The 15,044-nt window shown below is 44.9% G+C and overlaps 1 protein-coding gene across 3 annotated transcripts in view; it reads right to left on the reverse strand.

Annotated features, from left to right (window-relative positions):
- Adgrb3 (adhesion G protein-coupled receptor B3) overlaps positions 1-15,044 on the reverse strand; it is a 527,596-nt gene that overhangs the window by 240,878 nt on the left and 271,674 nt on the right. For all 3 annotated transcript variants that reach the window (XM_070010769.1, XM_070010770.1, XM_070010771.1), the window contains 2 exons: positions 12,748-12,850; positions 469-512 (listed from right to left, as the gene is read on the reverse strand). In XM_070010769.1, the coding sequence (XP_069866870.1) occupies positions 469-512; positions 12,748-12,850 (147 nt within the window). The remainder of the gene's footprint in view (positions 1-468; positions 513-12,747; positions 12,851-15,044) is intronic.

Consider the following 15,044-nt stretch of genomic DNA (forward strand, 5'->3'; position numbering starts at 1 on the left):
AGTACAATTTGGAAGGAACATAATACACGTGGCATCACTCTACTAACAGATTCAAGGTCATGTGAGAAATGTTTCTGTCAAATGATGATGGAGATTGCTGTTTCATCCACAAAGCCAAGCTCCACGAGCAGGACCACAGGAGGAGACAGGCCGGGCTTCAGTAATTCCAAATCACCAGAGCTTCCCTAGCATCCTCAGGAAGCCCACAGAACCCACCCAGTCCTGTCTCGAGAAGTAGCTGGATGGCATCATCGCACACGAACGCATCCATCCCACCACCAGCCCTCGGGAGTGCGGAGAGGAGGCAAAGGCCAGCGTTCACCAGCCATTGGGATCATGGAGAGGAGGCTGAGGCCAGCTTGCACCTCACCTCCCCGATCATCTGCCTGCTAACTGACAATAGCCGAAAAAACCGAGCATGCATGAATACTTAGTCTAAAATAACGTCAGAAAACATGTGCCACTTACGTTTTGGAGTCATCCCACAGCACGCAGTAGGGGTTCAGAGTACCCTGCAAGGAAGCAGAGAGAAATCAGCATTGCCTGACTGCACACCCGATGCCAGCCATCTTGCCACAGGCCATGGTGAAGATTCTACCACAATTTTTTAAAAAAATCCAAACAAATTTTCATTTTCTTTCTCATACATTTTCGGATTCATCTTTGGAAATCCTATGAAAACAATATATCTCCTCCAATACCATGACCTGTACTGACATCTCCCTGAAAATGGAAAGTGAAGCTTCCCTGTGCCCCTCAGTCTAGATTTTGATGGATTTTCAAATAATTTGCATTTCCTTAAAACTTGGGTTGCTGTATTATTTCAGTTAAGAAGACCCAAATTCCGTAGTATTAAATCAGAGTGAAGCACACTGTATTGAGCCATTCATTTATATAATATTTAATGTTTTCTAGAAGAATGAGATGTTGGTATTAATGGTTCACTTCCAGAGTTGGTAGACTTACAATACTTCCTTATATATTTATTTTGGTGTGCTGGAACTAGGACTTGAACTCATTGTGTGGGCACTGTCTCTTAGATAGTTTGTTCCAGGCCAGTCACATACCACTTAAGCTACAGCTCCATTTCTGGCTTTTTGGCGGTTAATTGGAGGTAAGTGTCTCATAGTCCTCTCTTCCCAGGCTTGCTTTCAACTGTGACCCTCAGATGTGAGCCACTAGGATTTGACCACATTAACCTCATTTTGCCATTTGAAACTAACTTGATGTTGTTTTTAAGTGCAAAAGTTTACGTATCTACAAATTCTCTCCTCCTTCCAAAGGTTTTATCTTATCCATTGAATGGATCCAGTTGGTCTCAAGCTCACATTCTCCATATTACTCACTTCCTGGAACAGGTATTTTTAAAGTTCTGTTAGAGAAATCATCCAACTTGCTTGGAGCAAAGCCTTGTTACTAATAATCTAAACCAATTCAAATCCCAGCAGCAATACAATAAAACTGAAAGAAAGATGTAGTGGCAAGCAGATAAAAAGCATGCTAACTTATACAAGCAGATTTAAGAAACATTAAATCCAAGAAAACGAAAGTTTTCAGGTAAATGAGACAGATGGGCTAAAGAAGATTAATTTAGAAAATGCCAACACAATCAGCACTCAAAAATATTGAAATTGCATGTATTTAAAAATCTGAGGTGCCAAGGATGTTTTTGGCAAAACATACACAAAAAGCAAAGAAAGAATCCACCTGTCTCGAGTCTACTCAAAATAGTGTAGCTCAACCTGAGTTCAGTGTCCGTAATGAGACAATTTCAAGTACTCTAAAAATTCACCATGGCCCAAACTTTCAAAGTATGTTCACTTAAAGTATATTTGCTATTTTATTTTAATTCTTTCTTCTCAGATCAATCAAACTAGGGTATTTATTTAATAATAGGATGTATCATCCACTTGGTCAATACATTGACCACGTTGAGTTTCTCTTTTCTATTGGTTTGTGTATGTTTTCTGCTTTCTTACTAGTAAAGCGGTGTTCTAGCCATCCTTCCTAGCCCTAGCTCTGAATGAGTCTACAAATGGCATTCATAATTGAATGTATTGCATTTTTTTCACAGTTATTTTCCATGTCTTTTCCCCCATGGTATACTTGAAATACAAATACTATGACAAAATACTCAGGGTACAGAAGTCAGAAGAGAGATATAGGAAGACAAAATATCATCTAGAATCTACTCATTCAAGCAAGAATTATATGGTAAATACCATGCCAGGCACTGGTGGCTCATGCCTATAATTCCAGCTACTCAGGAGGCTGAGATCTGAGGATTGAAATTTGAAGCCAGCCCAGGCAGGAAAGACCATAAGAGTCTTATCTCCAATTAACCATCAAAAATCCTGGCATGGAGCCCTGGCTCAAGTGGAAGAACTTTAGCCTTGAGTGGAAAAAGGGACAGCACCCAGGTTTAAGTTCAAACCCTACTATATGAAGGTAGAAAACTATTATGCAATAAATGGGTATTACACTGCAGGTCCCTGTCCAGATACTGCAACAGGATACTTATTCTCACTGCACAGAAGGAGTAGAGATAAAGAAAAGTCGTCATAAGGCAAAGGTACTGCACGCTGCAGTCACGGGGGTCCAGCCACAGTGTGTCCAATGGCTGGAGTACATGGTTGGCACTTTCATACACTGGGAACGCTTCTCCAAAAAGGGCTTAATCTGAACAAAGATCTGAGTGAATACAGTAGAAGAGACAATAATGAAGTCATTGCTACTACAGTGAATGGTGGCTGAGTCTCTCAAAGCTGATTAGGTGGTTATAGGCCCTGAGAAAGTTCCGTTCCCAAACTGTCTTAACCAGACTTGCCAGCCTCATGGTGTCTGAGGTGTTTACTCTGGACCACGCTAGAGCCAGCCGGCGTGCCCATTAAAAGGGGGGTTGCAAAGATTCATTATGCATGGAAACGTGCATTTCAATAACTATTCCCAGCCGTCATAATTTCTTCCCATGCCACCTTTGAAAAATTATTGCTAAGATAGCAGAAATAATGTGGTAAAAACATTCTAGTGCATTATTATTTACTATAGTCACTGTCCCATGTAATCGATCATTCAAGCTCATTCCCATCTAACTAAAACAGTGAGGGAAGATGGGCATGTTTATTAATGTTATTTAATCATTCTGCAATTATTATCATTGTGTATCCTTTAAATATTTATAATTATTATGTGTCAATTAAAATGAAATTGCTGGGCGGTGGTGGCTCATGCCTGTAATCCAAGCTACTCAGAAGACTGAGATCTGAGGATTGTGGCTTGAAGCCAGTCCAGGAAGGAAAGTTCCTGAGAGTCTTATCTTTAATTAACCACTAAAAAGCTGGAAATGGAGCTGTGGCTCAATTGGTAGAACATTAGCCTTGTGGACAAAAGCTCAGGGTCAGTGCCCAGGTCTCGAATTCAAGCCCCAGGACCAGCAAAATCAAACAACAACAACAAAAGATACAAAAGGAAAAACCATGGTTACTCTTTTGGTTTTATTTAAACTTCCAGATGGTTAATCCTCATATGTCATAATAAATTATTAATATTTTTGTGCAGGTATGGGAGCTTGAACTCAGGCTTAGATGCTGTGTCTTATTGGGTTTTTTCCCCCCACTCTATCTCAGATCTCAGCCTCCAGAGTAGGCAAGATTACAGGCAAGAGTAAGCCACTAGCACCAGGCATGATAAATTATTAATCTGGAAAGGCCGTAATTGTCTTACAACATGCATGGTCCTCTTAAAATAAAAGCAAGCAGAACAAGCAGATGGCACACTGAGGACACAGAGAAAGGCAGTGATTTCACCTTAACTAACATTTCTCTAGTTCCAACTGTGTGTTGCAGTATCTTTCTCTCCCCCTCCCCACCCATCTGAAAAAGTGATGAGGGAAAGACTAGTAAATGGAAACTATATGCCTCTACGCAATTTTCTAAGTCTTAGATAACCAGGTGCATGCTCAGTATGTTTTTTTTTTTACGTTTTTTTAATTGTGAAAATACCATACAGAGGAGTTACCGTTACATGGGCAAGGTAATGAGTGTGGAGCACATGGGCAGCAAAGATGGCGCTGGAAGGGGGTTGAGTGGGCAGAGCCTAATTTACTAAAGAGCACATGGCCAGCCAAGATGGCTCTGGGAGAGAGTAGAGTGCAGACCCCAATTGATCTTCTGATCAGTACCTAACCAGCCCGTGAAGGCTCAGGTGAATGATAGGGTGTGACCTTGACAGTGATTGGTTCCTCTTCCTCTCTTACCATACCACCCACCCTTTTTGTCTTTAAAAGGGGCTGCTCTCTGTTAATAAACGAGTTTTTCTGCCTGCTGGATTTGGCTCCCCGCTGTGTCTGATTGTCTCCTGGGCTGAGGGAGGCTAGGGAACGGGCGAGTGCTGCACTTACCTTTCCTTGGACCCCGTCTGTCTTTTGTGGGATGGACGAAGACCCAACAAATGAGTACATTTCTTATCAAGCTGTTGCCTCCTCCTTTGTTTCCCCTTCCCATCCTTTCCCATCCCCCGCCAAAGTTGTAAAGTTCGTTTTTTTCTACATCTCATTGCTGCAATGGGTGTATCCCTATTTAAACAATTTGTCCTTTCTCTTCCCCTCCACAAAGTATATGAACATCAAATACAGTGAAAACAGGGGTTATACCATGGGGGAGGGGCATACAAAGCAACAAAGAAATAATCTTATAAATATGTTAGAAACAATCGCAAGAAAGAAAAAAAAAACATTTGAATCCTTATCTTGGGGTTCATTTCACCTAACATCAACTTATCTTGACCGTTTCTGCTTGTCTCAGACATAGACTAGTTATTGCAAATAAGGGAAACCATGGGACCTATGTTTCTTTGGGCCTGGCTTACTGCTCAGTATGTTAACCTCAGCTCCTCCCCCAAACTCCAAACAAAGAAACAATTCCAAACTGCAACAAACGAAACACCCCCCCCCCAACTAGATTTGTCTGAGCTTATTCTTCCTCATTTCCCCTACGAAGGTTATTATTCATCACATACAACTACAGAAGGCAAATAGATTCTGAGATCCTAGAATATTTCTAACATGAGCAAGCTGCAAAAAGACTGATTCTATCCAGTTTATAATTTCAGTATTATGGGACAAAGAACACATTAAAAAAAATCTAAGAAAGTACATGTGAGAAAAAAAAAAAAAAGAAGCCGGGCGCTGGTGGCTCACGCCTGTAATCCTAGCTACTCAGGAGGCTGAGATCTAAGGATCGCGGTTCAAAGCCAGCCCGGGCAGGAGAGACCGTGAGACTCCTATCTCCAATAAACCACCAGAAAACCGGAAGTGGCGCTGTAGCTCAAGTGGTAGAGCGCTAACCTTGAGCTGAAGAGCTGAGGGACAGCGCCCAGGCCCAGAGTTCAAGCCCCATGACCGACAAAAAAAAAAAAAAAGATACCACGAGTTGTAAAATTTTCCATACTTAAACCTATGGCATGTCGCTAAAAGACAGTCAGAAAGGGGCCGTGTGTGGACACTGGTGGCTCACACCTCCAGCCCCGGCTGCTGGGAGGGCTGAGCAACCGGGGCAGAGCAGTTTGCAAGAGGTAGCTCCAGGCCACAGCTGGGTGCGGTGATGCAGAGGCTCCCAGTTCCAGGCCAGCCTGGACCTAAGATAACTCCACCCAGCCCCCATGTGTGGGTGTTTGGAGCACCCCAGCAGTACAGACACCGTGGAGGGGGGCTGCAGCTCAGGTGGGAGCTGGGGTGGGAAGTGAGACACAAGTTTTTCTTTTTTCTTTTCTCAGACTATTCTAAAGCTGGTGCTGGAGGAGTGGCTCAGCAGCAAAGCACCTACCTCGCAAGCGCAAGGCCCTGAGTTCAAGCCTAGTGGCCTTCTTTCCCCCAAGGGAGGAAATCCTCTCAGGATTGTGTCTTTTAACAGATAAAAAGCTACAGAGTTGCTGAAAATATAATACATTTTCCAATGGACTGAGAAAGCTGAACATATTCTAAAAACTTAATAATTAGAACGTTTTCTGAATATTCTCTAAAGCTATTCTCTACATGATCGTTAACACAGTTCTGTACTTTAGCATTTAACTGAAACATGGAAAGAGCTGTGTCACTGCTTTTGAAGGGAGTGTGTTCAGGACTCTGGAGCAGAGGGGATGGTTGAGGATGCACTAGTGTGTCACGCAGGTGTGCAGGTGCCACGCAGGTGTGCAGAACGTGATTGGAATCGCTTCATGAAGGTTCTACAGGAAGCAGCAAATTCACAGCCAGTAAAACCAAGGCTCTGACAAAGAAAGAGCTAGCCTGTGCTAAAGCAGACTCCTGATGCCGGAACTGTAGAATACTGTCTTATCCAGACAATTGTACCCGCATTAAATCCTTTTCAGGGCGTTGGCTGTGTTTAATTAGAACTTGGGGAAAGAGCAAATACGTAAGGCAGCGTCTGATGTGGGTGACAGAGAGGCCCACACCGACTGGAGGAGGCTGCTCTTTGGCTAATGGCTTAACGTTTCTCATTTCTGAGCTGTATCAGTAATCTGGCTCTCTATTACTGTCACAGGAGAAGCAACGAGATTTTGGACCACACCGGTAACTTTATGAAACTTTGTATCCTTCAAGACGACCCCTGCCGCCCCATCCATCTTCTGGAGTGCGATTCTATTGCTTCTCAAGATGGCGGGTCTTCTAATGTCAGAGCCCATCCAGGCGTTTTCTCTAATGACTTCAACAACAGATGCTTACGTGACTAGATCCACATAGCAGATGGGAGGGTGCTGTGTATCCTGCTGGGGTTATGTTGAGACTGGGCGGGGATATTTCCAGCATGGCCTGTCTCTGTCCACAGAGGAGCTTTCCTGCGCTGACCGTGAGCGGCTCCCACCTGCAGGATGCAGGTTGGGTTCTAGCTGGCATCTTGCACAGGGCACTTCTCTTGGGAGCCCAGGTGCTGCTCTGATGTCGCCCTGGTCCCCCTGATAGCCCACTGTCACTGTCCCATGCCACACCACGCTGGTGCCTTTTACCAAGTCCTAAAGGGCTGTCCTAGTTACAATTAGGGAACAATGTCTATTTTCTGAGTTCCATTGACTAATGTGCTATAGTATTGTTATACATGGGGTACTGAAAGACACAATGGGCGTGTGGTGTGGATTATCTCCATCATCTGCATGTGAGTGGAACACAAGCATAGAACATGACTTCAGTATCTCGATGGTGTCTGGAGGGCTCAGCTCGGGCTCTGTGAGGAAGGTCCCATGGCTGAGACAAATGCAGTGTGGTCACACTCCTCGCTGGGGTCTGGGATAAATGTGTGACGCCCCAGCTCATGGCTTGCAGCTCAGTGTTGTTGCTGGCTTCTGCAGTCCACGTCCTTCACACTATGGCCTCTCTGCTGCCATTTCATTGACAGCACCGGCTCATCAGGTGCAGTCCGGCTAACGGAGCTGAAGCTCAGTGCCTTTGCTGCCTGGTTGGCCTTTGAATCATAAACCTTGGCTCCTACGCAGCCAGGACTACAGATTTGCGCCACTGGTGCCTGGCTGGGTCCTTCATTTCAATGGCTCATGTGATTAAACGTGGCCAGCTCAGATAAACCTAACAGGCCGGGCGCTGGTGGCTCACGCCTGTAATCCTAGCTACTCAGGAGGCTGAGATCTGAGGATCGTGGTTCAAAGCCAGCCCGGGCAGGAGAGACCGTGAGACTCCTATCTCCAATAAACCACCAGAAAACCGGAAGTGGCGCTGTAGCTCAAGTGGTAGAGCGCTCGCCTTGAGCTGAAGAGCTGAGGGACAGCGCCCAGGCCCAGAGTTCAAGCCCCACGACCGACCAAAAAAAAAAAAAAAAAAAAAAAAAACCTAACAGCTGCCTGAAACCAGAGTCCTTAACGATAATGACATTGCACATTTTCTGTTAACATGCAACACATTTGCAACAAATATGTACCATGTCCTTTTGACATGCAGCCACACAGGAGTCTGCCTTGAACACGTAACTCATGTTCATTGGTTCTGAGGGTCAAAGACGTGGGCAACCTCCTGGCCGCCGCATAGGAGCCGACAAGCTGCTGGCCACGGCTGAGCCTGGCCGGTCATGCTTTCTTCACAGATAACGATTCTAGTGGAACTGACACCCTTGCTTGTCTGTGACTTCTCTGACACGAGGAAAACATCGCTGAGTGCGTGTGGTGGAAACCACCAGGCTCCCGTATCTAAACACTTCTACCATTTTGCAAAAACAGTTGCTAAATTCTGCTCTAATAAAACGTGACCGGAGTGTCCACATCAACCCAGCACAGAATGCCTCCAAAGGGCCAAAAACCAAGGTTGAAAGGCAATGTTAGAAGTAAAGGGCTCAGTGCCTGCAGCTCACACCTTGTGTGTAATGTTAGCTACTCGGAAATCTGAGGCCTGAGTTCAAAGCCAGCTCAATCAGAAAAGTCCAGGAGACTCGTAGCTCCAATGAGCCAGCAAAATGTCAGAAATGGAGGTGTGGCCCAAGTGGAAGAGATGAAGCCAAAAAAGCCAAGAGAGAGTAACAAAGCATTGAGTTCTAGCTCCAGTACCTGCAGCAAAAAATAATAAATGAAATAAAATTTAAATGTAAAGCAAATAAAAAATTATAACTGAAAGCTAAAGGATGTAAATGGCCCTTTGTGGGAATTACAGACGTGCTGTGCTTCTTCAGTCCTTACCAAGTGCTGTTTACGTCCGCAGGTTGTTAGCCTTTAGCAGTCATGAGAACACCGGGGATGTGGGGCCTGTGCCGCTGGCGAAAAGCTGACCAGCGCTGCAGTATCCAGTGTTTCAGCTGAGGTTTACCAAGATGGTGGCTTATGATTCACACATGCGCACACACACGCACACACACACACACGGACCCATGCGTGCGCGCACACACATACACACGGACCCACGCGCGCGCGCACACACACATACACACACACACACACACATACTGGTAATATGTTAAAAAATATGGCAAAGAAAATAGCTCCAGATCCAGATTTTCATGAGATTTTGTTGCATATGGCCATTCTGAGAGCCACTGGTAAGTCTGATGTTTTGCTCGCAAATTTGAAGTACCAAGTAGCACCCTGCATTGGCCATAGAGCAGCTGCCCAGAGCAAAACCATTTCCTTTTAAGGACTAGGTTAGACTACAGACCAGCAGGGTGCATGCTATCTCTCCACTCAGAATGGAAGGAACAACATAATTACATTTTACTTAGAGAAATAATGTATTTGCAAAGTTGAGGAAAAATGGGATAATCATAATGCATTCATTGTCTGTTTTTCTAACTTGGCTTTAAATATGAGGATGTTAACCTGGTAGGCCCAAACTGTCTCATAGTGGATCTTCACTCTGTCTGTGTGTGTGCACACACATGTGTGTATGTGTGTGCACACATACATACAGATCTGCTCTGTTGCACTTAGGTTTCAGTAATTATTTTCAATAAAATGATTATTTTTATACATTGTAGAATGTAACAATTTGTAATCATGTCACACAAATAAAAAAGAACATTAGAAATATGAAACACAAAATTCCTTAAAAGCAAATGACCACCAGGCCCAGCACAAATGATACCCAGGTCATGGAAATGAAGCCACACGCCAGGGAAACTGAGCAAGAATGATGCTTTGCTAATTAATTGCCCGGCTGCTGGAAACTTCAATTGGCTTTACTAAATACCATTTGGAGTTGCTATTCTATTTCCTATTCCTACCAGCTCCCAAGGGCCTTATTATATTGAACATACTGTAAATGCTGTTTGTTAAAAGCTTTTAAAAAGAACACATTTCACTTACGAAATGTTAATGGGCTTTTCCCTCGACTCCCTCTAACTGACAATCCCTACCCTTCTGTTTTCCTCACGTGACAAATAAAGAGATGGCATCTGGAGGTTGCTATCCAGAGCTCAAGGAAGCACAGAAGATGCTTTCTGTAGGAGAAGCCAGTCAAAGCAGGAAGGTAAGTTATTAAAGATAACGTTGTATTTAAAATAGTCCAATTTCAAGGCTAGTACTGTGTGTATGTGTGTGTGTGTGTATGTGTGTGTGTGTGTGTGTGTGATCATGAAGTTTTAGCTAGTTTTTATTTCAAACTTTTATTGTAAGATATAATTTCTTGCCACGTACCAGTGGCTCATGCCTGCAATCCCAGCTACTTAGGAGGCTGAGACCTGGGGATCCCAATTCAAAGCCAGTCCTGGCAGAAAAGTTTTTAAGATTCTTATCTCCAATTAACCATGAAAATGTCAGAAGTAGAGCTGTGGCTCAAGTTGTAGAGTACCAACCTTGAGTGAAAATGCTAAGGCACAGGCTCTTAGTTCAAACCTCATTGCTCATACACAGACACACACAGATACACAGACACATACAAACAGACACACACAGATACAATTTCTTTACCTTTTAGCTCAAATCATATTTCATTCTCAGCTGTGTTTTGGTTATCTCAGAAATGGAAACAAACCAGTGTCAGTGTATAGAATGCCTTTACTGAATATTAATATACCCTAAGCTGATCAGTCATATACTGTTTTCTTGAACGGGAAAATATTCTGCAAAACCTGATCTGGGAAGCAATATAAATGTAGTGGTATAATAAGTGTTGCCAACTCCACGTGAAGCACAAGGCTGTGTGAGCAGCGGCCTGGCCTGTGCCTGGGGCCAGGTCTGTGCTGCAGGTGACAAGGGATGGGAGGGGGTGACGGTGACGGCGCCCCTTCCTCCTCTTTGGCTCTGCCAGACCTGTCACAGTGGACAGTAGACTTTGGACAGCACAGACGGTGCAATTACTTCTAACATCAAATGACTCATGTGTGCACACATGTGCATGTGTGCATCCATGTGCGTGCGTGAACTAGGGTTTGAACTCAGGGCCTCACGCTTTCTTTGGCTTTTTTTGATCAAGAGTGGCTCCTTACCATTTGAACCACAATTCCACTTCTGCTTTTTATTAGTTCATTGGAGATCAGAGTCTCAGAGACATTTCTGTCCAGGCTGGTTTAGAACCATGATCCTCAGATCTCAGCCTCTGAATAGCTGTGGTCAGCAGCACCAGGCTCAACAGTCTTACATGCTTCTCCATGACTCTTTGTGATGTCTGTTGAGTAACCATTCTTTCCCCCTCTATAGAAAATAATTTTCTTGTGTGTGGTTTAGCTTTTTAAAAAATCATATAGCCAATGTTTATTCCTGAACGAGAAAGGTTAGATTCGAAGCCCAAACATGTTCACTTTCAATAGTATTGTGGAATTGAAGTTGCAGGATTGCTTCAGCGTGATTTTTGATGTTACTCTTTTATAACCTATCAATTTCCTCTAATTAACATGGTCTTTAAATCATATATGTTTATTTGGGAAAGTCTTCAAATGTTTATGTATAGAAATGTTTTCTGCATGAGAGTTATAATTAATCTTCAACTAAAATGCTTAGAAAATTTGTTCTAGTCTTATGGGTTAAAGGCATGATTATAAAGGTACCTGTTCTGACAGCCTATATATTATTCAGTAATTTCAATATGAGGGATTAACACCTCTTCCTATTTTATACTAATGCTTGTAACTATATATTCTCATGAGTAACAATGAAAAGAAGCAGAAGAAATATTTTCATAAATTCATAAATGACTTTGGGCACACACCTAGATTCCATGTTCCAGCCTAACCTCCTCTGTGCCCCCCCCACCAACTCTGCAGTGGGGGTGGGGTGGGGAGGAGGATCTGTGTCCGGTACAAGGAGAAGTCTGGAAAGGTGGAGCAGAATCAAGGCTCACATTTGGGTGAAGTAGGAAATGGTATCATAGTTTAAATATTAATCGCAATGTTTCAAAGTTATCGCAGGAAGATTTGCAGTTTTCATTAAACCATCCAGAAGCCTGGGGCATTGTCTCGAGAACCAGTTCCCGGGGAAGATGAGGATCATTTTCTTGAAACACCAAGGCTGATTTCTTCCAGAAATCAGAAAATGTACAATAGCAGACATTAGACAGGCTTTGGGCCCTGCAGGATGTGAATTTAAATTATCTCCCTAACTTCGTAACCCTTCGAAAATGACTCAATCCCTGCTGGCTCCTCTTCCATGGAAGATAGTTTTGTAGAGGCTTTGCAAGGAATAGCATAAAACTCTTGCATGTGAAACATGATTGACGTGTGTGTGTGTGTGTGTGTGTGTGTGTGTGTGTGTGTGTGTGTGTGTGTGTGTGTGTGCGTGTGTTCAGGTCCTGGGGCTTGAACACTGGGTCTGTACACCATCCCTTTGCTTTTGTGCTCAAGTCTAGCATTTTACCACTTGACCCACAGCTCCACTTCTGGTTTTTGGTGGTTAGTTGGTGATAAGGGTCTCAAAAATTTGTCTTCCTGGGCTGGCTTCAAACTGTGATCCTCAGATCTCAGCTTCTTGAGTGGCTGGGATAACAGGTGTGAGCCATGGTGCCCGGATGAGTCATCCCTTTTGAACTGATTATAATTTCTACTACTACATGCCCCTCACAGCTGCACATTTTTGGAGCAGACTTCCCACCAGAGGACAGACAGATAGCTTCTCATTGCATTCCAGTTCCCAGGGTCAAACACACAACTTGCTGGAGATGCACAAACAGATGAAAACTGTTTATCACACATGATAATAACCATACATGAAAGCCTCACACGTCAGTGTGCTTCTGTGTAATCCTCATGCTCATATGGCGTTACTTTGTTTTCAACTACAAAGGCCCAGAGCCTGTGCTCCCGTCTTTCAGGCTACGTGAAGGGCACTTACATTGGCCAAGTGAGCCAGTTCTATCTCCAGAAATGAATCCGTGGCTTTGGGCTCGGGCCTGATCGTCACCACGATGATTTTGGAATTCACGACGGTGTAATTTCTGAAACAGAGGAACACGGATTAGAGGCAGGCAGGAGAGGCTGACAAGAGCTCTGTCCAATGCTCAGCCCCTGCTGGGATGCCAGCACTCTAACCCACCCTCCCCGAGCATGGCCGCCACGTGGGCACCCGATGCACACCCCGTGCACCGTCACCAGCAAAGCACCTGGAGAGAAATAAAGGCATCTTTGCCATTTTGCACACTGCTTCCATGTGGCCTCGGAGCTCCAGGTCTAAGCGGAGGCCTGGGGGTGCGAGGCTGTGGGGAGGAGCGTGCTCATGCCTATCTGCCTGCCTCCTGGTCCTGTCGTGTGACAAGGGAGACTCCTGGGGCGTCTCTCAACGATCTCGGGGCATGGTCCCTTCGTATTGTTCTCTCAAAGGTGGTTCTTTACTTCTAGCTTTTTGCTGGTTAAATGGAGATAAGAATCCCATGGACTTTCCTTCCCCACGGACTCCAAATCTCAGTTCTCAGATTCCGCCTCCTGAGTAGCTTGGATTACAAGCCTGAGCCACTGGGCTGTGTCTTCGTGTGTTAGGATAACGCTTTCTGCAGTTTGGATAGTATTTGGCACAGAGGAATGAACCCTGAGCTGCTCCCCAAGTGGGAGTTTGGAGCACTGGGCAGTGCAGGTCACTGTGAACCCAGCCTCACGTACGCAGTGATGGCAGGAAATACACTTAACCACACAGGACAACGTAGAGGGCGAGAAGACATGAGCGCATCGCATTTCCTCACAGAAGCAGCTGTAGAAAGAGCGAGGGAGCCAGTGGCCTGCCCTCCCGGCTCTGAGGCTTGAGCCTGGGCTGGCAGTGGCCGCACCCTGGGGGAGGGCAGCTTTGAGGGTTGGGCATCAGGGTGCTTGGCCAGTGCGTTGTTCTCTGGGTGAAACCGGGCAGGGAGTCAGTGGGTATACATGAAGTAAGAAGGCTGGAAGACCTGCCAGGTGAGCTGTCGTGTTGGCGGAGTCGGCGGGCCTCTTGGAACATGCTAGAGCTTGAGGTTTGGAGACGAATATGTGGCACTACCAGAAATATGCAGGTAAAAAAAAAGAAGCACCAGGGCCAGGGCAACATGGCGCTGGCTGCACAGGTGCAAGCTCCTTCCCCGGCGAAGCTGCGTGCTCGGGAATTCTGCTGTGCTGCTGGTTATTTATGAACCCCTTCCATTCCTGTGCTCCTCTACGCCAGGTACAACCCATCCTTCCTGCTCTAAATAAAGCTCAGCACCGCCAGTCCAGAGGGTAGTTTTTATAGTAAAGTATTTCTGTTATTTTAAAATTACCTAAGTGGCTACATTATTGAAAACCATGGGTATGGGTGTTCTGTGCAGGATTAGCAAGTGCACGGGGATGTTTGCAAACTGCTCTCTGTGCTGAGGCTGTGGCCCCGGTGAGTGGGCAGTGGACAAAGGTGGACTGGGAGCAGGTGGTCCGGGAGCGGCCCATGCAGACAGCTTTGCACAGAGTCTGGAGCGTCGGCTGCCCGGAGGCCTAGAGGGAAGCCCTGGACTGGCATCCTGAGTCCCGCGTTCGCTGAGTTTTATCAGGAAGATGTGTGTGCCCGTTCATTAACACTGACTGGCTGCCCATCTCACCCGGGCATCAGCCCTGTCTTGTGACAGCAGGGTGTCCAATTTTATCAAGGGATCTACCATTTCTGTACATGCCTCCTTCTAGAAGGTTTTAAGACCAGTGAAGGCAAGAGGGTATTCTCATGTATGTGTCCTCATTTCCATCATACTTAACATTTTAGTGCTCAAGACATGTATGTTGAACAAAATACACCCTAAACCTCAGTTTACCCAGTTCTTTTAAATGTTTATGACAGTATTAAATGCTTAATAAAGGAAAAATAAGCAAACTTACATTAGACAGTGATACCCTCTGGGAAAAAAAAGTGTGTGCTACACAGAATTTCCTTTACTTTATGCGATCAATTAATTATAATCCACGTAAGGGAATAGTTGGCCCCCAAGTTGCCCTCTGCAGCTGTGTGATGTCCTGGCAGCCTGTGCTCTGGGACATCCTGCCAGAACAGCAGATTGTACAGCCAAGTAGATCTCACAACTATAGCAATTAAGTTCTTCCCACCCTTGAGATGTGTGATGGCTGCCGTCTGAAACACCGAAATCTCTGTGGTGCTATTCAAGGGGTGGAGAAAATTCAAACTTATTCTTTAAGTTTTTTTTGTCA

This window comes from Dipodomys merriami, unplaced genomic scaffold (assembly GCF_024711535.1).
Source record: "Dipodomys merriami isolate MVZ:Mamm:240054 unplaced genomic scaffold, mDipMer1.0.p SCAF_8, whole genome shotgun sequence".
NCBI classification, from domain to species: domain Eukaryota; kingdom Metazoa; phylum Chordata; class Mammalia; order Rodentia; family Heteromyidae; genus Dipodomys; species Dipodomys merriami.